The sequence below is a fragment of the Eublepharis macularius genome, chromosome 8 (assembly GCF_028583425.1).
Source record: "Eublepharis macularius isolate TG4126 chromosome 8, MPM_Emac_v1.0, whole genome shotgun sequence".
Classification (NCBI taxonomy): domain Eukaryota; kingdom Metazoa; phylum Chordata; class Lepidosauria; order Squamata; family Eublepharidae; genus Eublepharis; species Eublepharis macularius.
The window spans coordinates 138,716,744-138,744,134 of NC_072797.1; the positions used below are offsets into that span (position 1 = coordinate 138,716,744).

Genomic DNA, 27,391 nt, shown 5'->3' on the forward strand with positions numbered 1-27,391 from the left:
CCCCGCCTGAGAGCAGTCGGCCGCGGGCTATTTTCACCCCGCCGGCCGGTTAAAACGGCAGTCCGGTCAGCTCCGCAAGTGGAGCTGCGTTAGACCTCCATGGATCCCAAACAGGAAGTCCGAACCTGGGACCTTCTCCATGTAAAGCAGAGGCCCTGCCCGTAAGCCACAGCCCCACTCCATATAGTGACCAGGCTAGAAGCCTGAGATTCTGTAGACCTGCAGCCAACTGGAGAAGACCCAATAGACGGATTGACTGACTGGCTCAGAAGAAAGCAACTTCAAACTGGAAGCAAATGTTACTAGGGAGGGGCCATTTGACCATATCAAATTAGAAGCCTTTCATTCTGTGTTCATTTCCCCTGTCTCCCCTCCCCAGATCAGCCTACAAGGGCATAAAGAAATGATGACCTACCCTGAATGCGAAACTGAGGAAAGTGCCTGCGGAGACCGGTGTGATCGCCAGCAGGACGATGGGCTCGCTTTCCAGGAAGATGGAGAAGACCTCTGGGATGCTTTTGGGCTCCTGCAGATTGACGTGGGCTGTGAAAGCATCAGGAGCCAGTTCCCAGGCAACGAGACTGGGTGTTCGGTACGTACCGCGTGAGCAGGGTGGATGGTGCTGTACAGCGGTAATGAGCCGTGTGAGCAGCCAGTGTTGCTGCTAGCTGTCCAGCCAGGTGGTTTTGAATCTCTGTTATTGGCTGGTCAGTAATTATATTTTGAAATGGGATCTTACTTATTAATTCACTAGGTTTATCTACTGCTTTTGTCCCCTGTGAGGACCCAGAGTGCTTGCAGCATTCTCCCTTCCTTCATTTTATCTTCTTAGCAACATGCCAGTGAGGTAGGTTAGGCTGAATGTACGTGACCAGTTCAAGGCCACCCAATGAGCTTGCATGGCAGAGTGGAGATTTGAACCTGTGCCTAGTCCAACACTCTACCCACTATACACTGGTAATGCATAAAAATATACTTGTATATCATTTCTTCCTTTGTAAAGATCATGAGTTCTAGCCATAACTTGATACAAGGGTAGTGAAGGTACGTTGCTGATGTCTGTGCATGTTATGTTGTGTTGGACTAGGCAGGGGAAAAACTAGGAGACGGCTTTACAAAAACAACACCATGTTTCCAGTTTTGACAAGGCACTCCTGTTTTCGCTGCATGAGTCTCTCTAGAATTTTTTCTTCTTTCTATTAAGAGAAATGTTTTAAGAAAGCAGAGAAACTGGGAGAAGATCATTTCAGCAAAGAAGAGGAAACGGAAACATGAGCGAGAACGGCGAAGAGCCAAGCTTGCTGAAGAAAAAGGTACAGTGTAAAAGCCCAACTGTGCGACATCCCGGGAGATACGTGATTGGATCTCTCCAGCGTTTTTTCTTTTTAAGTACCCCCCCCCCCCATGGCCCACAGGGCTCAAGTTCAGCTTGGGATAACGGTGTGGGAAAGAGTGAGCAAAGGCTCTCACTTCTTTGCACCTTTGTTCCGAGTGGAAGCAACCCTGCGGAAGTGTTATTTGCCCTGTTAGAAACATACAGCCAACACCAGAGGTAGTTTCTGCTTGGGACAGCGGCGGTGTGGGGCCGTGTTAAGCACTTCTGCCGTGGCCCCAAGCTGTTGCGCTTCATGCCTGCCATTTGTAACTTCAAAGCAGCTAGGTGCTTCTAGCCACAGAATTCCCACTGTCCGCAGTATTCTAGAGTGCCTGCTTGGTTCACACAGGATGATACTGAAGTCCAGCAGACCGACCTGATTGGTGTTTTTCATCAGCTGAGGATGCCTTCAAAAATTGCAACAGTTCCCCAATGTTAGAAATTTGAAAACTGCCGGTGTTGCTGCATTCTGTATGACTGAACTGAACTGCATCCACAAATAGCACAAAATATTTATATACTTCTAGTCTTCTTGAGAACTAGCCTCTTTTTCTCAAGAATTGGTTTTGCTGTATATTGAGAGTTTATGCAATCAAGAATACCGTTGGGTAGCCCCTGTGGTCATCCAAACATTTAAGACATTCAGATAAACTTTATACACACAATTGGAGGACCCATGAAGACTTGCCGGGGGCGGGGGGTGGACTCTCATTTCCCTGTTTCCTCTCTCTTGCTCGTCCTCTTGCCTCCCCCTTCATCCCTCTGCAGTTTCTTCTCTCCCACTGACCCACCCGCCTTACTCTGTTTTCCCCTTCTGGCAGCCTGACCAGCCTCACTCATTCACCTTTCTCTTGTTCCCCATCTTTAGCGTTCCTTTTTCGCTCCCCTCATCCCTTCTTCCTGGCTTTTAGCTTTTTAGTCTGTCTGTCTCTTTCACAGTAATGCTAATTGAAATTGAGCATCTTCAGTAGCATTGGTAAGTGGTTATTTAGCAACTCTGAAAATGGCCACCAAGATGTCTCAAAATATTTTCACGACATCTTAGTGACATTCTTTTCTTAAAGAAACAGACATTGCTTCTGTGATTTTAGTGTGTGTGTGTGTGTGTGTGTGTGTGTGTGTGTGTGTGTGTGTGTGTGTGTGTGTGTGTGTGTGTGTGTGTGTGTGTAGGGGTGTTAAATCCTACATTTTTTTAAACATTTCATATTTCCTTGTGAACTTGGTCTTTCCCACAACTCATGGAAACATCTTATCAGGACATGACCCCATTAGGCGGATGCTTTGATCTACACTTTGAGGCTGTTGTTCAGAATTAGGTATAATGATAATCTCAGATACCCAAAATAGCCCCTTAGTTGGATAAAACTTTCTGGATAGGGAAGCTTTAACCAGTGCATGCTTTTGAACAGGTAAAGTGCACATACATTTTGATAGGGAAGGCGTCGTAGAGGATTCTACCTATATGCTAGAACCATATTGTCAGCTCAAAGTTCTTTTGTTTCTCTTTGTTCTATAATTCCCATTTCCTTCCGTGTTTCAGATCTGCCCCCCCAACTCAGTAAGCGACATTTAAAAGGGATTACAAGCGAGCGCCTCCTAAGAGCCAAGGAAACAGGCCCTCGGCTGTGTGTTGACCTGAGTTTGACCACTCACATGACTAGAAAGGTAGGAAAAGCAAAGGAAAGTGTATCCCCGCTTCCCTTTTCGTCAGATGGATCTTGTGGTTCTACTGCTGGATATCAGCGACTGACTGCAGGCTTGGACTCTTAGAAGAAGGTGCCTTTAGCCATTCTCTGTGATGTATCTGTTGCTGGGCTGTACCACTTAGGATGGGGAGAGGAGGTTAAATATTCGGCTCATTCCCCAAATTACAGAAAATTCAAACTGCCTGCATTTTCAGAATTGGTGTGTCCGGCTGAAATTTTCTTGACAGGTTAAGTTTATTAGTGCTGGAAAGATTTAGGGAGGGTTGGGGAAACATTCAGACTTTACCCCCCCGCCCCCCGCCCCAGTGTGAAGCAGTATGGTCCAGCATGGGATCAAATGAGGCTACTGATCGTTCTGTAGATAGAGAGCCAGTATGGTGTAGTGGTTAGAGTGTCAGACTAGCATATGGAAGACCCAGGTTCGAATCCCCACTCTGCCTTGGAAGTTCGCTGGGTGAACTTGGTCCAGTCATGCCCTAACCTACCTTACAGGGGTGTTGTGAGGACATATGGAGGAGAAGGGAATGATGGTAAGCCACTTGGGGTCCCCATTGGGGAGAAAGGCAGTGTCACGGGCTGGGCCAGCCCAAGCAGGGTGGTTCAAGTCAAAGCACCAACACAAAGCCCAAGGGGAGTTCGAGGGTCCAAAGCCAAGTCCAGACTGTGGTCAGAGCACGAGGTAAATGCCAGGAGTGAGTCCAGAGTCCAAGAGCCAGGTCAGGTACAGTCCAAGGTCAGTTGCCAATAGTGTCAGATCCAGATCCAAAGGCAGGCACAAGCAAGATACACAGAGTGGTTGCAGGTGGTTTGACACTTTGCTTCCACACCTGGCAGTTCCCTCAGCTCAGCTTTTATAGCAAGGTGTGGATAACAGCCAGCTGCTGGGGCTCCATCCTACTGCCTCTGGAGCCGGTTCAGGAGGCAAGCACTGTGCATCTCTCCTGCAGCTCCAGCCGTCTGCAGCGGTCTTTAGACATGTGCGAACCTGGGAGGGTGGAAGCCCCTGGCTGGGCTTCCCCTGTGGTGCTGGCAGTCCCTGGCTGAGCTTCCCCTGTGGAAGTCCCTGGCTGAGCTTCCCCTCTGGTGCTGGCAGTCCCTGACTGAGCTTCCCCTGTGGAAGTCCCTGGCTGAGCTTCCCCTGTGGTGCTGGGGCTGGAGAGTACTGGGGGCTCTGCCTCAGCTGCTGGCTGTAAGCTCCGATTTAGCCAGCAGCTGCGGCTCCTGGTTACCAGCCTCTGCTGAGTCAGGGCTGGCTACATGGAGCGCCTCTTCTCCTGAGGAGTCCTGGCTGGCTACACGAAGCCCCTCTCCTCCTGAGGAGTCCTTGCTCTTACTGAGCCCAGACTGGGCCATGACAGGCAGGATGCAAATGAAGTAAAATAAATAAAGATTTGACAGGAGCCCTAATTTGACCTTTGTTTTGGAACTTTCTGTACCTGATTTGGGCATCTCCATTTGGTCTCTTTCCATCTTCACATCCTTAACCTAGCTAAATCTGGACTATTAACACTGCATAGTGCTTCCCATTTATTTATTCATTCATACATATGTATCGCTTTTCTGAAAACATTCGTCATGGAGGGACCTGAAGATTGGTTGGTTCTTATGTACAACTTGGGAGGGGGATTGTGCATGTATTCTGCCGGACTCTGTGGGGAAACAGCAGAGCTTTCCTTGTTGCATACTAGAAGTCTGTGGTTAAGGGCAGCTTTCTGTACTGCACAAGGGGAGAGGGAGACGAATCTGTATCACTGTGTCTGTTTTACTAGAGAGGACTGATATGAGGAGGTACCTAGTTACGGTCAAGTATTTTGTCCAAACCTTCAGCTTCCATCTCACTGCAGGTCCCGTGCAGAGGCTGTGTCAGCCAGCAACGTAACAAAAACTTCAGTTTTGAAAGAGGGGTGTGCGTGTGTGTGTGCGTTATGTGCCATCAAGTCATCTCTGACCTGTAGCGACCCTATGAATGAAAGACCACCAAAATGTCCTATCTCTAACAGACTTGCTCAGATCTTGCAAACTGGAGGACGTGGCTTCTCCTATTGAGTCCAGACATCTCGTTTTAGGTCTTCCTCTTTTCCTGCTGCCTTCCACTTTTCCTAGCATTACTGACCTTTCCAGAGAATCTTGTCTTCTCTTGATGTGAGCCTCAGTTTTGTCATTTTAGCTTCTAGGGAGAATTTTGGCTTGATTTGATCTAGAACCCAATTATAGGTCTTTTTGGCCGTCCATGGTATCCGCAAAACTCCTCCAGCACCACATTTCAAATGAATCAATTTTCTTACCATCCAACTTTCACATCCATACATAATAATGGGGAGTACCATAGTTTGGATTATCTTGATCTCAGTTCCCAGACAGACATCTTTATGGTTGTTGTGGGTTTTCCGGGCTGTATTGCCGTGGTCTTGGCATTGTAGTTCCTGACGTTTCGCCAGCAGCTGTGGCTGGCATCTTCAGAGGTGTAGCACCAAAAGACAGAGATCTCTCAGGAACTACAATGCCAAGACCACGGCAATACAGCCCGGAAAACCCACAACAACCATTGTTCTCCGGCCGTGAAAGCCTTCGACAAGACATCTTTATCTTTAAGAATCTTTTCTAATTCCCTCACAGCTGCTCTTCCAAGTCTCCGTCTTCTTCCTTTTAAAGTTGACAGTGAAGAAATTGTTCAAGATTTTCTATTCTTTGGTTCAATCATCAACCAAAAAAGGAGACTGCAACCAAGAAATCAGAAGAAGACTGAGACTTGGAAGAGCAGCTGTGAGGGAATTAGAAAAGATTTAAGAATAGCGCTATTTGTATTTGTCCTCGGCTCTTCCTCAGTAGCCCACTGAGTGCCATCCAACCTGAGGGCCCTGCCTTCCAGCACTATATCTTCTTTCATTTTGCATAGGGTTTTTAAGGTAAGAGATTAGCAGAAGTGGTTTACCATTGCCTTCTTCTGCACAATACTAACCAGGGCCTTTTCCACACGTCCTAAAAAGAGGACCTCACTTACCGAATGCTGGTGGCTTTTCTGTGGGATTTTGGATGTCTCCATTTCCAAAACGGATGCAGGCAGTTTTACTTCCCTTTTCATGGTGCATGAAAACTGCCTGCATCCGTTTTGGAAATGGAGACATCAGAAATCCCGTGGAAAAGGCACCAGTGTTCTGTGAGTGGGGTGCTCCTTTTAGGACGTGTGGAAACAGCCCAGGTTTAGCTGAAGTGACACTACCATTGTCTGTGAAAGATCCTCTGCCAGTGTCACCTTCCACTATTGCTGCTGCCCAAGTAGCTGGCCTTCAAGAACTCTTCCGCTGCCATCACCACCAGAACTGGCTGTTCTCTTCTGCTGATCATGTGACCATTGAGTCCTGAAGGGGGTGGGATGCATCTGTGAGCCAAGCTACAAGTGAGGAATGACACTTGCCTGGCAAGTGAACAGACTCACGTGTATTCCTCCCTGTTCACTTGCGCTCCACTTGCGCTCCACTTGATCACGTAGTGGGCAAGTGAATGGGGAGGAATACACTTGCCAGGCAAGTGTCATTCCTCACTTGTAGCTTGGCTCTGTGTCTGGTCTCTCAGCTTTGACCATTCTGCCTTGAGTGACTCTTCCAGGAGTTTAGACTCTTGACCAAGCCTGCTCTCCTCACAGTGTTGCTCTCAGCTTCACCGACACACTCAAACCCCTTCAACACGTTATGGTGTGTATTCGGGGGAGGGGGGGCGAAATTTGAAAGGTACCCAAATCGAAAAAATAGCCAGCGTTTAAGATCTTTCCAACGTTTTTACTTGTTTATTGGAAGGAAATAAGCCGTCTGGCTGCTCAGATAAGAAGGCTGTATGGATCTAACAAGAAAGCCCAGAAGCCCTTTTGGATATACCTCACAGGGTTTGTGAAAAAGAGTCCAATTGCCGAAGAGTGCCTAAGGATGAACGATGGATTTAGTAACTACATTGTAAGTATTTTAAGTGATTTTTTGAAGTGAAAATAAAGAATAAGCCCAAAGCCATCCCCCCTCCTGTTGCCTCCTAGAGCTGGTTTTCAGTGTTTCACTGCCGGGTGTGGTGGCTTCCCTTTAGGCAGCAGGGCTAGCAGCAGGGCTTTTTTCTGGGAAAAGATGTGGTGGAACTCAGTGGGTTGCCAGCACAGGGGACCACTCCTGGTGGGAGATGGTGCCCCTGGTATTGCATGTGCATGCGCAGACTGCACATACATTCCTGGGACTGCACAATGGCGTCACTTTGGGTCAGCTGGAACAAGGGGGGAGTTTTTTAAAGTTTAAATCGCCCTTGGTGAAAATGGTCCCATGGCCGGTGGCCCCGCCCCCTGATCTCCAGACAGAGGGGAGTTGAGATCACCCTCTGAACTGCTCCAGCGGCGCGGAGGGCGATCTCAACTGCCCTCTGTCTGGAGATCAGGGGGCGGGGCCACCGGCCATGGGACCATTTTCAAGAGGTGCTGGAACTCCGTTCCACCGCGTTCCGGCTGAAAAAAAGCCCTGCCTAGCAGCCATTGACGGACCTGTCCTCCATGAACCTCCTCTTTTAAACCCAAGTGAACTAGCAGCCCATTCAGACGTCCTGTGGCAGTCAATTACTCTTTGAATGAAGATTATACTTCCTTTGTCCTGAATCTACTCCTCATCAGCTTCGTTTGGGGGCCATGAAGTCTAGTATTATGGGGAAGGGCGAAGCAGTTCTCTCTATCCACCTTCTCCACCCAGTATATAATTATATCAATCTCTGCCAAGTCGTCTTTTCTCTAGACTAAAAGACTCCAAAAGTCTCAGCTTTCCCTTGTAGGGGAAGTGCTCCAACCTCTCAGTCATTTCAGGTGCCCTTTTTGAGGTACGGCAAGCAGAACTGTACACAGGCTTCCAAATGAGGCTGTGCCACAAAAGTATTCAAGGGCATTACAGTATTAGTCATTTTATTTCCAGCCACCTTCTTAACAATCCCTAGTGCTGAATTGCCTGCTTTCGTTGCTGTTGCCCACAGAGTCAATGTTTTTCATCGAGTTGTTGGCTACGATCCCAAGATTTCTTTCCTGGTTTATTCTTACCTGTTCTTCTTATTCTCATTAGTGTATATTTAAAATCTGTTGCTGCAACTTGCATCGTTTTACATTTTTCTCAAAGCAGAGTCATAGGAGCCAAAAGTGGAATGAATTATGACCGCCAAAGATGAAAAGGGGGTGGGGGTGGGAATAATTGAATTTCGTGACAATTCTCTGAAATCCTTATTATTTCTTAGAATCATAGGGTTGGGACCACTAGGGTCATCTAGTCCAACCTCCTGCACAATGCAGGACATTCGCAACAACCTCCCCTCTCTTGACTGCCCCAGTGACCCCTGCTCCATGCCCCTGCCTCAACATGGCTGCTCGAGCCACCTGGATATTTGGAATTGCCTAAATTTTACCACAGAATAAATGCTGATTTCCATCCCTGAAAATGTATTTTCCAGTGTGATTAGGAAAGCATTTAACTGACCTTGAGAAAATAAATACTTTTGGGCTTAAATTAGGCTTGTAATTGTGCCCTCCCCCAATCTGCTTGCGTAAAAAATAGTGAAGGAGTGGTATTGATTCCTGTGTTCTAAAATGTACACAGTCCTGCTCCAATGACCATCTCCAAAGGCCTTACAAAAATCTCATATGTGGCTGTTGTGTTATTTTTCAGATTGATGTTATGCCTGAAAGTTATCTTGATCTGTTTCCGTTAGAAACAATTGTTTATCTCACTCCAGATGCTGAGAATGGTATGTTGTACCTCTGATATTAAAGACTCTTGTTAAAAGTTTTTAACTGTTTTGAATAGGATTTTAGCTTCTTTTTTGCCTGTTTTTACAGTGACTTTAGCCAAACTTATCTCTGACTTTTGTCTTCATTATGTCCTGATGTTAAAACATCTGCATTGACACTAGGGCTGCCAGACCCCCGGTGGGGGCAGGGGATCCCCCGCCCCCACCCTCCCACCCCTGCCCCTACTTACCTGGCCAGCGGGAGGGGGGCGCACCTTCCAAGTGCGCCCCTCTGTGGTAATGCGCGCCCCCGTGCACAGCCACTGCCAGGATCAGGCCTGTTTTGGCCTGGATCGGGGCCCCTCTGGAGCGCGGGAGCATTACTGCGCTCTGCAGGGGCCCACAACAGACCCGATCCGCGTCAAAACGGGCTCAATCTGCGCCAAAAAGAGCGCGGATCGGGCCTGTTTTGGTGCGGATCGGGCCCATTTTGGGCTGCTGCGAAGTTCAGGAGCGTTCCTGCACTCCGCAGCAGCCCCCAACGGCGCAATCCAGGGGCTGCATGATGACGTCACTTCACAGAAGTGACGTCATCACGCAGGAGCACGCGTGTGCGCAAAGTGCGTGCGCACCCCCCCCCAGGTAAGAGCCAGGCCCCAATCTCCCACTGGGAGATTGTGGGGGCCTGGCAACCCTAATTGACACATTCACAGCTATGGAGTGGGGTGCCATCAATATGCAGGTGACACTCTGTATCTCACTATCCAGATCTCCACAGGATGCAGTAGAAATCTTGGGTCACTGCCCGACAGCTCTGGTCAAATGGCTGAAAACTAACAAAATGAAATTGACCCCAGACAGGATGGAAGGGAGGCTTGTTGGGCAGGTATCTTGAAAGACATTGCTCTCCCCGCTTACAGTGCAGTCCGTCTGAGCCTTGCAGATTCTGTTGAGAGCCTGGGGGGGTTATACTGGATCCAGTGCTGCTGCTAGAAAAGCAAGTTAAGGCAGCTGCAAAAATTGCTTTCGACAACCTCAATCTAGCTTGAAAGATGGCTCCCTACCTCAAAATGGCCGATCTAGCCACCTGGATATGGTAATATCAAACTTGACTATTATAAGGTCTCCCATCTAAGTTAACTAGGAGACTCCAGTTGGTACAAAATGCCGCGGCTTGTCTATTAACGGGAGTGAGCAGGAGCATGAACATCAATCCCATCCTGCAGTCCCTCCCTTGGCTACCTGTCAGTTACTGTGCTCAGTTCAAAGTATTGACTATCCCACACCAAGCTCTTCACGGCCTTGGCCCAGCATCCTATGGGACCGCCTCCCTCCCAACGTCCCTCCACGGCAGCTTCACTCATCTGAACAGGGTCTCCTGCAGGTGCCAGGCTGCACATGGGCGAAATCAACAGCTGCCCATACTGCTCGTACTCTCCTGGTTTTCCACAAACAATACAAAACTGTATTATTCAAGAGGGTTTTTTACTCACATCGGAGGGCTGTACAGTAGGGAGGTGGTCTCAAAGAGATGCTTTGCTAAAGAGATAGAGACCATAGACTTCGCCACTATATTCTATCTGTTGCCTTATGTCCAATCTGGTGCTTCAAGTATTTGCTACTCTACTGTCTGTTTTAAATATGATCATACTGGGTAGTTCTGTGTTGTTTAATGTCAGTCTCTTAGAATTATTTATGCTCCGTTTCAGCATTTCTTCAACTCTGTATTGGATTTTTGCTGATGTTATGTCTGCAGATTTTCATTTAAATACACTATGGCATTGTTTATTGAAACGTCCTTGATATTGACTGTACTAATCTTACCCTATATGATCTACCTTGAGTCTCAGTGAGAAAGGTGGACCATACATGACATAAATATGTGACATACATGACATAAACAAATATCCTTGACCATTATGAATGACACATTTTCTAACATTGTGACAGACCGGCAATTTCAGTGCCTTTCCCCGCACACGTGCCACATCATTGGCTGTTGTTGATGGTGTGGGTTTGGAACACTTTATGGTCTTCAGGATGTAAGAAAGTTACACTACATGTTGGACTTGATACAGGGATGCCATTTTCAGTGGCAGCCCCGTCGTTCTTTTAAAAAGTAGTTCTGTCCTTAGACACATTTCTAAGAAAAATAAAGGCAAATCCGGGATGTAAAGTAAGCGCAGGGCTTTTTTTCAGCAGGAACGCGGGGGAACGGAGTTCCGGAACCTCTTGAAAATGGTCACGTGGTTGGTGGCCCCGCCCCCTGATCTCCAGACAGAGGGGAGCTGAGATGGCCCTCCGCGCCGCTCCAGCGGCGCGGAGGGCCATCTCAACTCCCCTCTGTCTGGAGATCAGGGGGCGGGGCCACCAGCCATGTGACCATTTTCTCCGAGGGCAACCCACTGAGTTCCACCACCTCTTTTCCCAGAAAAAAGCCCTGAGTAAGCGAGTATCGTTTCTGCAACGAACTGCACACCCATGTACCCCAAACTTCCAGGGCCCACGATACCTTACTCACATTGACAATATACCAGCCTCATGTTTGGAATGAATCCTCTTTGTCTCTCTGTGGTGCTGTTACTATTCTGGTATGATTGGATTGCTGGCTTATATGTGTTCATATCCTTTGCGTTGTAAGCTCTGGAAGAAGTTGAGCCACACAAAGTATATATCCTCGGTGGGCTGGTGGATGAAAGCATTCAGAAGGTGAGTGTATGTATTGTATCTAAATTTGTGCAGGAATGGCTAGATGTGAAGATCTCCAAAATTGCTCCATGCTGGAAAGCTCCAAAATCCTGTTTTCCTGCATTGACTCATGTTGATGTTTCAGAAGGAATGTCTAAGAAATACAGTAAGAAAATTAAGAAATACCCTATGAAAAGAGATGATGCCGGAGAAGGAAGAGGGTTCTTGTGCCTTCATCTTGTGTAGGAAAGGATCTTTTCATTAGGAGCAGCTTGTCTTACCCCTCCATTCAATTTCATGCAAGTGCCAGGCAACACTGTCCCATCTATAACAGGGAGGGACTGGGAGGAGGAAACAGCCGTGGAAAAGGGCCCTGCCCTGCCCCACCCTCCAAACGAGAGAGGGGAATAGGGTCTGCCTAGCCAGCCCCATGCCGGGCTCAACCAGGTGCTTCCTTAGCCACGTGAGGCTCAGCCAGGAGTGTCCTTCCCTGCACCGGGTGGGTTTTTGCTGGGTGAGGCCTGGTGTGCCCTTCCCTGTGCCACGTGGAACCGCCACCAAGGACATCAGCTGACCAGGACTTTCCCCAGTGGCCTTAATGGCCAGCCTCCCCCCAGAGGTAGTGCTTCAGATTTCAAGTTATACTTACCTTGTTTGACTGTGTCAGTCAGACATTAAGCAATCACCATCTATTTATGATTGATGTATATGGTGTGTAACCATTTAACTGTTTAATCAACTGCCTGCTGGGTGGAGCAATGATGCAGCAAGGGGGGGGGGCGGTGGAACCAGAACTCCATTAAGCTGTGTGAGAAGGCCCGTGCACGGAAGGCCAGTTGCTCAGCTAGGAATGAATACGGAGAAGCCACTTGCTGAACAGCTGTGAATGGTGAACAGATGAGCCAGACAAGCAGGTGGTTGAGCATCCCTAGATGCAGCCTGTTCTTTGAACAGTGTCAGGGTCATGGCCCTTGCCGTACTCTGGGGGTTTGAGGGTGTGTTTCAGGCCTGATCCTCTTTGGGCTTCTTTGGGAGTGTTATTAGGATCTTTGACATACTTTGGGAGCAGCTCTGGAATGCAGAGAAGGCAATTATCAATGTTACCAGGACATTTATTGCTGTTACCGGGGAGACGAGAGGATGGAACTTTGTTTACTTTTATTTTTCTTTCTGCAGCTTATTAGAAATGAACTTAAAGCTTAGTTTTGAGGGGAGTTGAGTGGGTAGTAGTAAAGCGGGTAGTGCCTGAAGGGGTGCGTAGTGCTTGAAGAATTTAATGCTTAACAGGGAGGGGACAGCCATTCCTATCAAGAAAGTCGTTCTGTACTGAACTCTTAGGTTATTAAAAGCTTTAACTTATGCATCTTTGGACTCATGCAGTGAAGTTATTTGAGATCTAAGCCGACAGTCTCTGACAAACAGTTGAGCAGACCAGCTGTATCTGCCAGAATTCCGTTTCTACACAACTCTTAAAAGCCACAGGAGCCCAATGGGCAGTATGCAGGACTAGACCAGCCCTTCACCTGCTCCAGTAGGACTTGTATTATGTTCTGTGTTCCTGTGCGTTTGGTCAATCTATCCAGCAGTTGTTCAAAGTCACTGTAGCTTTGTGGTTGCCTTTTGCTGCTGCAAGAAGCACAGTGTGGCTGTGGGTGGAGGCAAACTAGTGAATGTGGGGAAGTGAGAGGACTGAAAGGGAACTTTCTCTGCGAGTGACTGTAGCTGCTTGCGGAATAGCTGCTACAGTGCTCTGGAGGCTTTGACACACACAGTGGTTCATGAACTAGCCCTTAAGGGATTGGTTTGTGCGATTGCTAGATGTGAAGATTCCTAAGCTTCAGCCATGCTGGAGCTCCAAAATCCTGCATCTGCCAAAATTTTGTGCTCTGGAGGCTTTGACACGGTGTAGTTGGTGTTATTATTTATTTATTTAATGCATGTATTTTCATTTGTAGAGACTGACCTTCCAAAGTGCCAAAGAACGACATCTACAGATGGCACGACTACCAATCCAAGAGTATATGGTAAAGAAACTCAATGCCAAAAACTATCACTCGACAACTCTGGCAATCAACCAAGGTGAGGTTCTTACGCCGTTCCATGGGTGATCAATGGATTGCGTAGGCTGGGTACTGCCCACAAGTTGGTTTTACATGAAGGTGCATCATATGGACTAGTGCAGTTTATCTAGCTAGTACATTTTAATCCCACCCTTCCTCTTAAGAGCTCAAGGCAGCTTAACATGGCTCTCCCTTCTCCATTTTATTCTCACAACAACTCTGTGAGGTAGGTCAAGCTGAGTGTATATAATTTGCCCGAAATCATTTTGTGAGCTTCAAGGCTAAGTGGGGGTTTGAATGAGGGTCTGGGAGAGCCGGGTTCAACATTCTAACCACTCCACCATGTTGACGTGATTGTAGTAACTACTGAATACAGTGATGTCTACTGTCTGGGTTAAACTAAAAAATTTAAAAACCTTCCATAAGGCAGGTATAGCAGAAGGAAAAAATACTTTCACATCTCTAACGCAGCTCATCTTCTAGACCCAAGTTTACACTTGGATGGATCTTGTCTGAAGTCCTGCCCCCCCAACTGCCATTAGTGAAACAAATAACCAATGAAGCCTGTCTGATGATATTGCACATTGGTTTCTGTGCAGCTATGCTGAATTCAGAGAGGTATCTTAAGAGGGAAGGAGAATCTTATTGCAGGAATTTCTCCATGGCCCCACAACAGAGAGCTGCCCGGAGCAACAGCCAACCCTAATTAATTCATGAGGTCATTCCTCTTCATAGAAACATGAATGCCACTAAATTGCACAATCAGACCCACAGGCAGGGCTTTTTTTCAGCCGGAACGCAGTGGAAAGGAGTTCCGGAACCTCTTGAAAATGGTCACATGGCTGGTGGCCCCGCCCCCTGATCTCCAGACAGAGGGGAGTTGAGATTGCCCTCTGCACTGGTGTGGAGGGCAATCTCAACTCCCCTCTGTCTGGAGATCAGGGGGCGGGGCCACCAGCCATGTGACCATTTTCTCTGAGGGCAACCCACTGAGCTCCACCACCTCTTTTCCCAGAAAAAAAGCCCTGCCCACAAGCCATCTAGTCCAGCACCCTCTTGCCAAATCTGGCCAGTCAGATCCTAAAAGCAGAGCCCGTGGACGATGGCCTGTACTGCTTCCCGGGAGCTGAAAAACTGTTTTTCTTTCATCTGATGTAGAACATGCTCTGCAGCTGTAGGAATACCACAAACTTACTGCATTGCCCTGTCCTGGGAGGAAGAGCATTCGCCTGTGAAACTCTTTGCTGTGGGAAAGGCGCTCGGAAACGCATTTGTCCACCTTTTGGAACCTTAGTTTTAAAACAACAGAGGTTGGCTAACTATGTTCAGGCAACTGGTTTGAGCTCTGTAAGGGATTTCTGCGAGAAGCTGGGATAGGACCAACACACTGATATTCTTCTGCCATGTTTCTACTATTAGAATAGTTCCAAAGGCTCTCTGTAGTTCATGACTAAAACATTTCTCTTCCATAGTATTTGTTGCCTTATCAACATATTACGAAACCAAGAGCTGGGCAGAGGCTCTTAAAGCTGCAGTTTCTCCTGGGAAAGGATACATCCTTCGAGACACAACTCCGTGAAAAAGGCGATCTGCAAGGGGGAAGAGTGGACCCCTGCCGTCAGCAGTTGAGAAGATCGAGTCGCCACTTTGTTCTCTTGGAAGCAGTGCGGACCAATCTATGGCTTGTTTTGGTGTATTTCTATTAGGAGAGAATTAAAATCTCTCGATTTCTTTCACAGCAGCATTAATTGTAGGCATCCAAAGACAAGATTCCCCCCTCCCCTGTATACAGAACCTTCATTGGGAGAATGTTTACATTGAAAAGCAACATCCACATTTGTTTAAAAACTTGGGATGACTCTAACATGTCTGTCAGTGGCCTCTCCTAGGTGTGTGTGTGTTCAAGTGTTTCCTGCTCATATTTTACTTAGTGTGAGGATGTATTTTGTACTGTTCTACCTCCATTATTTTTTTTAAAAGGGACCTTTTTATAGTAAAGAATAGGCAGCACAGTAAAAGATGTTAAAATAATAGCCTTGTGTTTGATGAAGTGAGCCTTGAATTCAGAAAGTTTACACTGGAGTAAATTTTGTTAATCTTTAAGGTAACGCTGGACTGTGGTTGTATTCTGTTGCTACCAACCAAAATGGCTACCCATTTAGCTTTACAATGAGTATTAAGCATTTAGCTTTGCATTTTCTACTGTAGCATGTAGAAAGCTCTCATTCTGCCTTAACCCCCCTCCCCCCTTTTTATATAATAACAACATTCGATTTATATAATGCCCTTCAGGACAACTTAACACCCACTCAGAGCTGTTTACAAAGTATGTTATTATTCTCCCCACAATAACAATCACCCTGTGAGGTGGGTGGGGCTGAGAGAGCTCTGAGAGAGCTGTGACTGACCCAGGGTCACCCAGCTGGCTTCAAGTGGAAGAGTGGGGAATCAAACCCAGCTCTGCAGATTAGAGTCCTGCACTCTTAACCACTACACCAAACTGGCGCTGCTTAATTAGACCAACTCCGATTAATGGATGTATTAACAGCACTGAGCTAAAGTACTTGTCGGAGAATCAGTAAGAGTAAATGCCATGCCTTACCACGCTTAACAGCCAGATCATTAAGGCACCTTTGGTAAAGGGATATACCGAATCTTTGTAGAAAAATAATGTTGGAGGCGAGAGGCAGCCGTGTGTGTTCAAACACTCTCTTGTCGGAGTTAATAGGGAAGGGCCGCACATGGGTACTCTTTACTTACTTTATTTGGTATTTAGCCCGCCCTCCCCGGAAGGAGGCTCAGGACGGGGTACAACATCCATAAGATACATAACTATATAAATACAATTAAAATCGTATCATGAAATCATAATTCAGACGGCCTATTGCACATTCCTGCCCTCAACTACAAAGACGGAGATGCCCGGACGGACGGGATGTCACTGAATAGAAGACTGGTCTTTGGGCCAGTCCTGTTCTGCGGAAGTTACCACAACAACTCACGATGTGGCCTGTGCAGAGTTGCTACCATCACCTCCCCTGCCGCATAGAAGTGTGACAGAAAAGTTGTGTCAGTGTTGGACACAGGATGCTTGTTTTTGCTGGATACGAACATCACGAAAGCTGGTCACCATCAGGGGCAAAGTAATGATCTTCAGCCCACTTACTTGTTTCCTCCTGAAGTTGGCATGGTTAGAGCAGGGCTGGCCTGGCCGTGTGAAGAGACGACGCTGCAACAGGGTTTGATCTGATGGGACCAACCTGCTTTCCATCCACATCTAGTGTGTGTGTGCTTAACTAACGAAGAGTAGATGTATGAGAGCGAGTTCACACAAAGCTGAGAGCCAACATGAAGCAAGCAACTTCAAGTACCAGGCTTACAATACTATCAAAAGTGCAAAATGCCCACTATTTAGTCGTCCCCCCCTCCCAATATTTTTATCAACACAAGGGGCACCCTTTAGATTTTCTATCTCTGGTACCAAAATGTCTTGTGCCATCTGAATAGGTTGTGCATATGACATGGAGCAGAGTGGATTACCCACCACTTGTAGAGTCATCAATGTCAATTCATTTGGTTTTTCTGCTAAAAAAACCATTCAGGTGTGTTCATAAGGTCAATAGTTTGTGTGGCTTTTATAGACTGCATTTATAGTGTGCCCATACATTATTTCAGTAAGTCTTGCCTTTTGTTCTCTTAGAAGCTCATCGATTAACACAACCTGAGCAGCAAAAAGTTCCTATTCATCGTATTTTGGATGCAAGAGACAGAAGCATTGAGGCAAATTTTGCTACCGCCGAAGTAGTCTTAGGATCACTCTCTCACAGCAAATAAAACATTTTTTTTTTAGGTGTAGTGGGGTGAGGTGATACAACCAGGATCTCAGCTCTTGGCCACCAAGCTGCACTAGCTCTCCAGTGGGACAACTATTTAGTACTTCAAAACCCAGCTCTTACTGCATATAAAAAGAAGGAAGTCAAAGCGTCAGAGGGGTTGCTGTTAGACAGTGGGGCTTCAGGTGCAGCTAGCCCCAAGAAACAGGATTGGTGCTGAAAAGGGTAGCTCTATAATCCTTACGCTGTGACCTGTTCTTTCAGGTGACAGCAGCAAGGATCTATCTGGAAGTGAGTTTCCAAAGGTTGGTTTACAAGAGCAAGAGGGATAAAAGAACCCAAGATAAACTGCTCTGGTTGTGGGAAGTACTTTAATAACCCAAGAATCCACGTAGGAGAGAAATTGTATAATTGTTGAACTTATGAGAAAGGCTTCCATTCATTATTTGACAAAGATCAACACAGGGGAAACCCATAGGCATGCTAAACTTGCAGGGAAATCTCCAGCCGTTGATTGTACTTTGTCAGCAGAAAAGCCATAGTGAGGGTGTTACTGTCTGAGCCTTCAGACCATGGGAAAGGCGTCAAGGTGAGAGCAACCCTTGCCATGCATGCAACTATTCATATTGGACAGAACCAGGGCTTTTTTTCAGTGGGAATGGGGGGGAACGGAGTTCCGGCACCTCTTGAAAATGGTCACATGGCCGGTGGCCCCGCCCCCTGATCTCCAGACAGAGGGGAGTTGAGACTGCCCTCCGCGCCACTGGCGCGGAGGGCAATCTCAACTCCCCTCTGTCTGGAGATCAGGGGGCGGGGCCACCGGCCATGTGACCATTTTCACTGAGGGTCATTTAAACTTTAAAAAACTCCCCCCTTGTTCCAGCTGACCCAAAGTGACATCATTGTGCGGTCCTGAGTTCCACCACCTCTTTTCCCAGAAAAAAAGCCCTGGACAGAACCTGTATAAATGCGTAGGTGGTGGTCTCAGCTTTCTACTGAAAAGTTTCTACTCTCTTACGCAACAAAGCAGTCAATCTTTTCCTAAAATACTAGGCATCCCTTTATAAGAATACTGTTTTTGGTGAAATAGGGGGTTACATATCGAAGCAAAGATGACAAAGAGGGTGCTGTGGAGAAAAGAAGTAACTGGTTTATTGTGGCACAAATTCTGGAAGGCAACAGCTTGTTCCATCAGATGCAGGAAGTGAACTGAGAAAGTGCTAGGGATACATCCACAGGAGGTCTGCTGGAAGACGAGCCAACAGGATGCACTGGGGCTCTGGTTTTAACGCTAATTACAGAAAGGCAATGGTTAAGCAATATGATGTTGCTTCTCAGATAATGGCCATAACACACAATACTTATTTAGCTTTCAGAATGCTTGCTGCCAATGGAATACATTTTCAAAGTAAGTACCCAAGTCTGAGGAGACAGTTATCTCCAGGAAGCCGTGGCACTCCATGTCAGACCACAAGGAGAAAAGTGCTCTTCAAGCCACATGTGTTGCATAACCAACACCTTGCACGTGCATTGAAAGGAGACCAGCATGGGCAGAAAGGGAAAGGAATACGAGGAAAGGACGTATTCGCCCCACAGCATAACAGCCATCTGGTGTTGACAACCATCTGCCATTTGCATTGTTTGGAAATCCAAACGAAGTCTTAGAAGTCAGGTTCTCCCAAATGCAAACTTCTGCAGTATGCTGCCCTTTAAACCTTGGTTATTATTGGCATAAATTGGCACACCAATGGAAACCTTTTCAACCCACCAATCCAAATGACCTGTTTTATCTCAGCTAGCCATAAAGCATTTACGGATAGTGTCAACTTGATGCCCAAGTATTGCACGCATACAACTGCAGCAGTTAACTTTGGAAAGAGTCCTGAATCACACCAAAGACATTAATCTCTTGTGTGAGCTTTACCTAAGGCGTAGGAAAGCAGTGAGTGGCGCATGCACCAAAATAGGAGGAACGAGTTATCCTGCTGACCTCAATTCATGTAAGCTTTGAGCATGAAATCCATCAAAGAATAGGATCGGACAGCTAAATCATTGTCTTTAGCCTAGTTTTTACAAATTAGCTATTTTTTATTGGGGAGATGGTTTTAACTGCAGACACTTGGCTTGGTTCTTCTCCACAAAGCAGTTGAGCAGGTCCCGGAAGGAGAGTCACTAGGACAGGATCCTCTATCTCACACAAAGGCTGGGGCCTTGAATTGCTGTACGAGGCAGAACAAGGCTGCCGTGAGGGCCGTATACTGGCACACAAGTAGTTTTACGCTCAAGCTAGGATAGCCTGTCTCATTGGCCTGCTGTGCTGCCTGAACAAATTGGTGATAACTACATACAACATCCTTCAGATTGACTGCGAGATCTTTGTGCCTCTTGGTGCAAAGACCACAGTTTGTGAAATGAAAGCATACTTCTGTCAGCTGAAGAAGGTGCCTGAAGGTCTCCTGAATGGCGGTCTGTATCTCTGTAGAAGGCCCGCATGTTTTGATGACTTTCTGGCAACTAGACATCAACCTTTGGGATTCCACACACAAGGTATTCTTGTTTTCCAAGAAATGGGCAGAGCACTTATCCCGAGGGTGTTTTCTTCTATTTCCCCAGAATAGCATTAAAGTTTCTTGAAGCTCTATTACATGGCCTAACAAATGGCAGAAGTCAAGTGGTGAGGCGTGGACTCTGTCTTTTACATGGCTCAGTGCTTTAATGTGAGAATCTGGAAGCCAAACACAATCGCTAGAGTCTTTAGGCTCAGCATTAACACAACTACACTCCTGACAGGACCTCAAGGAAGTAAAGTCTAAAGACAGGGGGCTTCTTCTTGGTGGGGTTGTTAATGGCTCCTTGGATGTCTCTTGCAGAGGTGAGTCGGTGTCCTGTAATACCGATTCGTTGTCTAACCCATGAAAACAACTGGCATAAGAAAACTGGCAACTGCATTTGTCTATTTTACGTTTTGGTGAGAATGTTTCCTTAGTGTTTGAAGTCAGAGAGTCTGTGTGGTTACAAATCACAGGGCCATCAGCACCTTCTGTTGGGATGGAATGCAGAAATGATTGATCCGAAACACTACTTTCCTCATTAGGCCCTGCGGATTTACACAAAACACCAAGCGGCAAATAGTCTAGTCCATTTAAATTGTCATATTTTCTTTGTTCCACATTCTCCTTTGTGAGAACAGATAGCAGATAGGGCTGTTCACCTTTATAATCCAGGGGTTCTTCTGAGAGGGTTTCTTCTTCTGTTTTCTGGTTGTCTTCATGAGACGTTGTTACCGCTGACATGTGGGGTGGCCACTGACTTAGGCCATCTGAAAGCAAGTGATCCTCTTTTAATGAGACCTGACTATCAACTGGGGAACTTGGTTCAATACTCCTCTGATATTTATCATCATTTTGCTGACATGGTTCTGTATTCTCTACCATGGACTTAAAAGATAGCCAGGAGAGACGAGTCACTATCCCTGAAGTGCCGTCAGATTCAGAAAATAGCTCAGTTGCACTTGAGAAACCCACTTGTTTTTGATCTCCAGTTTTTTGATAGAAATGTTCACTCGGGCTCTTGCTTGTCTCTTCTTGGAGTAATGCCTCTTCAAATGCCTTGCTCGATTTATACAAGGCAGAGTCATCTTTGGCTCTTTCGCAGGGGACCAGCGGAAGCTGTTCATGATTTTTTACCTTGTCAGAAGGAACAGTATCTTGATCCAAGGACGGTTCGTAAATTAACTGTTTGCTCTGATGGCTGTCCAGAGACCGAGAAGGTTTGGTAGTTGTGTGTATTATTTCTTCAATCAATACATAGCTGACTCCAGTGTCTGGTGGGGCTTCTGATATACAGTCTGATATTTCCTCTGTCTGATGCTCTGTGTTTGTTACACGATATTCCTGAATGCTACAAGACATTTCTGTAGAATCCTCTTTTTCTTTATTCCAAGTATTGTTCAAATCTTCCATCTGAAAGGGGGTTTCTGACACACTTGAACACATGTTCTGATTGGGTGAAGAGGAAGAGATAAAAGGACTCTTCTGCTCCTCTTTGGAGAAGAGGCTAGATAGGAAGTCTGAACTCCTTTCATTTTCCTGAGCACCTGGGATGTGAACGGCAGAGATAGAAGAAACAACTGAATCAGTTACTGATTTAGTTTCTAATGTATCTGGCTCCATCTCCATTAAGCTAGACGAATTCTTGGTGGCTGTGTAAGAGTCTAGTTGGACTACATGTTTGGCTTTGAGAAGATCAGGGTCTCTCTCAGTGGGAAGTTCAGCTGGTGGGTATGAGGCACTGGAAGAATCTAGTCCTCTGCCGTAACACACAAAATCTATGTTCTCCATGGTGTGAGGTGAATCAAAAGGGAAACTAACTTGTGAGGTATAATTAGTCTGTAAAAACGACCGCCTTTTCCTCAAACTGTTGATACATGTTGGCTCCTTTTCTGCCCTGTGCATGACCCTCTGGTTGTGTCTTGACAGAATGTTTTCAACCAAGCTGCCACAGGATGAGGCGTTTGCAAGGCCAAAATCTTGTGAGTTCTGTGCAGATGCCTGAAAACCGCCAGAGCCTGAAAATAAAGGAAGTGGGGGGGGGGGCATTAATGTGGAGAAGTTACTTTTATGTTATGATAAATGGACACTTGCTTTAAATAAGCAGTAAAAATAAACAGCACAACATTGTTCATTATAATTCTGTAAGAATTAATTATAAAAGGAAAGCTTGAGAGCTTTTGCAAGTGACAGTTTAAGGTTTCGAGCAGCTGTTCTTAGACTTTAGCAACCAAAACTCCCATTTTGATGTTAAAATTTCAGATTCCCCAAGACGTCTCTTCCTGGGCCGATTCCAGACGGCCCCCCGCCTCGCGAAACGTTGCGCGTCGTCGTGCAGAAAACGCGAAATATCGCGTTTTCTCGCGCGAGTTTTGCACGAGAAAACGCGATATTTCGCGTTTTCTGCGCGACGACGCGTGACGTTTCGCGAGGCGGGGGGCCGTCTGGAATCGGCCCTGGCTTGCTGAATAGCTCTCCTCAAAGTGTGTGTGACAATGTATGTATGCCCAATTGAGGCCTCTGTTACCAAGATCCTTCCCAATTACACTGTTAACTTAAAGCAAGTTTAAAATATTTTTCTGTACATGGCCTACGAGGTCACCAAGGGGTCACCACAACTATAGAGCTCTGTCAAGTTCTGATCAAACTCATCCCTTGAATGGAGGGGACTTTACATCATAAACAGCAAGAATTTCCTTATTAGTTAAAAGTGAACTGAATGGGGGAAGGGGCCTGAAAAAACATTTCAGAGGAAAGGGACCAGGCAGCCGTTTAGGTTCTTACCTACACAACCCACTTGGGGAGGGGGGAAGAATTAGACCCAGGTTGGTTAACATGTAGATTGGGAGAGAAGGCATTAATCCCCCCTCTCCTATGTTTACTTTAATTCTCATACAGCCAGAAATCATGCATAGAGGTCACAAGGACACAATCCTTGAGATCTTGTGTCCATGCACGACTAATTGCTTCAGAAGTATTCTCTCAACTTTGGTGTGAACCGGCCACAGTTCTTCTCTTTTACCTGAACAAGCTGCTAACAGACCTTCTCCCCAAACAGGGTCCTGAGGTCAGCATTTAAGAGCTGGAAGCACCCATTAGGAATCTCAGTTCAGCCACTGGGTGGCCTCAGGCAAGCTATCCCCCCCCCCTCACAAAATATATAGAGGATAATAATACTGGCCTGGCCTTAGATGGAAATAAGGTGCTCTTTAAATGCTGAAGGGAAAATACTATACAAACTCAAAGGACTAGTCATATATTCACATATTTTGAAGCCCTAGTTATTTAGAGCCACAGGCTGGGTGAACCAGCACTACACAATCTGGAACTTTTGAGGTCACTGACATCTGTCCCTAGCAGCTTTAATAACAACAACATTCGATTTATATACTGTCCTTCAGGTCAACTTAACACCTACTCAGAGTGGTTTACAAAGTTTGTCATTATTATCCCCACAACAAAACACCCAGTGAGGTGGGTGGGGCTGAGAGAGCTCTGAGAGAGCTGTGACTGACCCAAGGTCACCCCACTGGCTTCAAGTGGAGGAGAGAGGAATCAAACCTGGCTCTCCAGATTACAGTCCTGCCACTCTTAACCATTGCACCAAACTGGCTCTTAACTGGGGCCACATGTTTAAGAAATCTGCTAAATAAGCCAAACTAGAATGACCAAAATTTCTTGAAGGGGCCCTAAAGCAGACAAGTTAACACTAACACGATTGGGTACAAGGCCTTGGGGGAGACTGGTCTGAATATGTAGATTGACCTTTGATCTGCACCTTGGCCTCTGAAGAGGGTTTTTCTATTTCAATCCCTCTAGACAAGTGTATATTCTATAAACCACTTATTTTAAGGAGTGCTTATAGAGGCACCATAACCAGAAGGCTGAAGGAGAGGTTCCAAAGGGAAAGAGAAAAAGGCGGACAACAGAGCAACTGCCAGGACACAGTGACGTGTACTGAAGATGATGCCCAGCGATAGGCATCAAGCCAGAACTTGTTCTTTTTGTCTACGGTTTTAACTGAAGTGCAACTGTTTATGTGCATGCGTGAGTTCACTGGCTGAGACTTTAAATTGTTTAGCTTGCTAACATTTAATTAACCGTGTATATTTTTTAGCCTTTTATTGGATTGTGTCATGTTTTTTATGATTACAAGTCGCCCGGTGAGCCTCGTGTACATGGAACATTAAAAAGAAATGAATGTCACATGTCAAGAAGTCTCCCAGAACAAACAAAATACAACTCAAAATCCTGCAATTCATTAATCATCTTGCTCCATAATGCTGGCCATGTGAAGGACAAGTGGGGCTGTTGCCCATGTACACACACACACACCCTTGGTCTATCAAGGTCAATACTGTCATCTCTAGCAGGGGTTCTCCAGAATCTCGGGCAGAAATCTTTCCCATCCCTTGCTACCTGATTCCTTCAACTGGAGAACCGAGTGGTTGAACTAGGAATGTTCTACTGCTGATGTTCTACCACTGAGCCACAACACCACTGAGCCTAAAACCAAAAGTCTACACCAGAGGAAATCTGAGCGGCATGCATATCCAGTCATCCAAAATCCTGTATGTGGGGGTTACTGATGCCTCTAAAAGAAAGTGGGGATGAAAAATTATCACAAAGGTAATAAACAGAAGGGCCGCCTGGGACAGGAAAATGTTGAGGGAACTTCCTACACAGCTGTGGGCGGAACCATGCCGTCCACCTAGCCCACTGGGTTCCTCTTGATAGATGTTATCAGTTCACCATGAGACCAGATCATGCAGAAAGAGATCTTGTGGTAAGGATGAACTTAACCTCAACATATGGACATGAATTCCCACAGAGAATGTCGAGTCTGAGCTGGAATTTCCCAGAATGCCGTCTCTGCTTCTTGATAACGTTGTCTGGGTTCATGGAGGCCCGTTTTTCAGCTGCTAAGAGTATGAGAATTGTCCTCAAGAGCTACCAATGGCACCTGTGGAGGGACTAGTCCACATGAGATATTTTTGTAAGAATTGGACTGGACTCATTAAGTGGCAACAGGAAACCCCTGTTGGAATAATAATATAGATCCATCCTAATAGGGTTCTTGGAAGAACTGCTGAGATTACTGTGTAACCCACCTGGAGCCTCAGTGAGATAAATAAATAAATAGCGAATATGAAAATTATATGGAATTTTCATGGCCTCTTAAAGATTAACAAGAATTACATACGACACTGCATCTGTTCACTCTGTAGTATACGTTAACATGCTAAAACCTATATAAAAGCCACTGTGATATAGAGGTTAGAGTATGACTAGAGAAACCCGGATTCAAATTCCTACTCAGTTGTGAGTGACACTAGGCCATTCATATCAAAGAGCTGAAAGAGTACACTGTCTGAATTTGAAATCTCTCAGAAATGCTGGGCTGTATCCTACCCTTCCACTAAGCAAACTTCGAGTCCTTCCTTCCAACTTAAGTGGCTGCTCCTCCAAACAAATTGCCACTGAAGCTACAGGAAGGCTCTTTAGGTTGGAAGAAGGTTTCTCAGCCTCGAGGAACTTCTTCCAGCTTAAGGCAGGATGCTGCCTTAGACCATTAAAGTGAATTTCCAAAACAGAGACCCACCGGAAGCAGCTGTACTGAGCCACTTGGTGGACAAAGCAGCCTTTCTGATAACCAGGGCTTTTTTTCTGGGAAAAGAGGTGGTGGAACTCAGTGGGTTGCCAGCACAGGGGGCAACTCCTGGCGGGAGGTGATGCCCCTGGTACCACATGCGCGCGCGCAAAGTGTGTGCACACTCCCAGGACTGCACAATGATGTCACTTTGGGTCAGCTGGAACAAGGGGGGAGTTTTTTAAAGTTTAAATCACCCTCAGGGAAAATGGTCACATGGCTGGTGGCCCCAACCCCCTGATCTCCAGACAGAGGGGAGTTTAGATTGCCCTCCGCGCCGCTCAGCAGCGCGGAAGGCAATCTAAACTTCCCTCTGTCTGGAGATCAGGGGGCAGGGCCACCGGCCATGTGACCATTTTCAAGAGGTGCTAGAACTCCGTTCCACAGCATTCCAGCTGAAAAAAAGCCCAGCTGATAACCACTGTGATTGTACCTTTTCTCCCTCTGACTCACCTGTTCGTGCCTCTGTTGGCGTCACCCGTTCTGCTGCATCGTAGAATTCATCCTCGGAACTGGTATCTCCAAAGCCAGGGGGAGGAGCCAAGACGAAGCCACGCGACTCTTGCCTGTCCGTTTTCCCATCTGCACTGGGCTCAGCTGTCAGGTCTTGCAAAGAGCCACCCTCTGTGCCGTCGCTGTGGCTGTTCTTCTCCCCACTGCTGGCTGGGGAGATGTTCGCGCAGATAGTGTAGTAGTCCATGGTATTGTTCTCGGCCAACTTGGATTCCAGAACAACTGCATTTGTTTCGCTTTCTCTTCTGAAGTCTGCGTCTGACTGTGCAAGCACAGAATTGGGAAAGTGGGGCAGGGGGAGGAAAGAAAAGAAATCCTCTGCAGTGGCTCTGGTTTCATAATCTGTTCCTAAGAAGGCCTTGTCGCTGCTGGAGAGATCCTGAAGAGTGGGTGTACCAAAACTGAAAAAATCTGGCCTGCTTGAAGAGCACGCTTCTAAATCGTCTTCTTCCAGAGCATCTAAAGAGTCACTCGAGCCGCTGGTCTTGAGCCCCCGACTCTCTGTGTTGGCTGAGTCAGAGGCCTCGGATAAGCTGTCGTTCAAGTTGTCACATCCACTGCAGAAGGCTGCCTCTTGCTGATGCACACCCTCCTTCTCCTGCTCTAGCTCCTCTAGCTCCCCTTGTTCCTCTTGCAGAGGGACGACGCGGCTGCATTTTGGTGAGTGCGTGTCTGAAAGCCGGTCCAAGGAGGAGTCCAGTTCGGAAGATTCTTCAGAATCACTGCCTGTTCGAGATTCATACCCTGCAATTCAATGGGGAGGGGATTTTTGAGCTGGTCACGCCTACAACGTGGCCTAGGTCTTAAATGGAAACAAGCAACATGAATCTCAGAGCCAAGCTACAAGTGATGAATGACACTTGAACGGCAAGGGAACAGACTCACGTGTACTCCTCCCTGTTCACTTGCGCTCCACTTGATCACGTAGTGGATCAAGTGGAGCGCAAGTGAACAGGGAGGAATACACGTGAGTCTGTTCACTTGCCGTTCAAGTGTCATTCATCACTTGTAGCTTGGCCCTCAGCCCTGCAAGACGCAAAGAAGAAAGCTTCTGACACATCCCCAGGGCCATTCTCTCCCCCCTGAAGAACCATGGCTGGGTATCCTAAGCTCAACTAGCGGCTACGGCGTCCCCACACCCTCCATGGGGCTGGGCTGTCATATTAAGGCTAGGATTTTCTTCTTTCAAAAACAGCAGGGAGGACCAGTCTTGAAAGCCATCCTAACAGCGCCCCGGCTGGGTGGATGCCCGGGGGGATTTCCCCAGCTGAACAAGCTTGAAAG

General features: G+C 46.7%; 2 protein-coding genes across 2 annotated transcripts in view; one reads left to right on the top strand and one right to left on the bottom strand.

Annotated features, from left to right (window-relative positions):
* Positions 1-15,649, top strand: part of TRMT10B (tRNA methyltransferase 10B) — a 28,328-nt gene extending 12,679 nt beyond the window's left edge. Inside the window, exons 3-10 of the mRNA XM_054987626.1 lie at positions 380-592; positions 1,205-1,313; positions 2,916-3,040; positions 6,876-7,028; positions 8,754-8,832; positions 11,456-11,523; positions 13,458-13,581; positions 15,035-15,649. Of these exons, the coding sequence (XP_054843601.1) occupies positions 380-592; positions 1,205-1,313; positions 2,916-3,040; positions 6,876-7,028; positions 8,754-8,832; positions 11,456-11,523; positions 13,458-13,581; positions 15,035-15,141 (978 nt within the window). The 3' untranslated portion in view covers positions 15,142-15,649. The remainder of the gene's footprint in view (positions 1-379; positions 593-1,204; positions 1,314-2,915; positions 3,041-6,875; positions 7,029-8,753; positions 8,833-11,455; positions 11,524-13,457; positions 13,582-15,034) is intronic.
* Positions 15,650-18,275: 2,626 nt separating this feature from the next.
* The window catches only part of FRMPD1 (FERM and PDZ domain containing 1), a 51,556-nt gene continuing 42,440 nt past the window's right edge, over positions 18,276-27,391 (bottom strand). Inside the window, exons 14-15 of the mRNA XM_054986131.1 lie at positions 26,048-26,851; positions 18,276-21,962 (exon numbers count right to left, since the gene is read on the bottom strand). Of these exons, the coding sequence (XP_054842106.1) occupies positions 19,588-21,962; positions 26,048-26,851 (3,179 nt within the window). The 3' untranslated portion in view covers positions 18,276-19,587. The remainder of the gene's footprint in view (positions 21,963-26,047; positions 26,852-27,391) is intronic.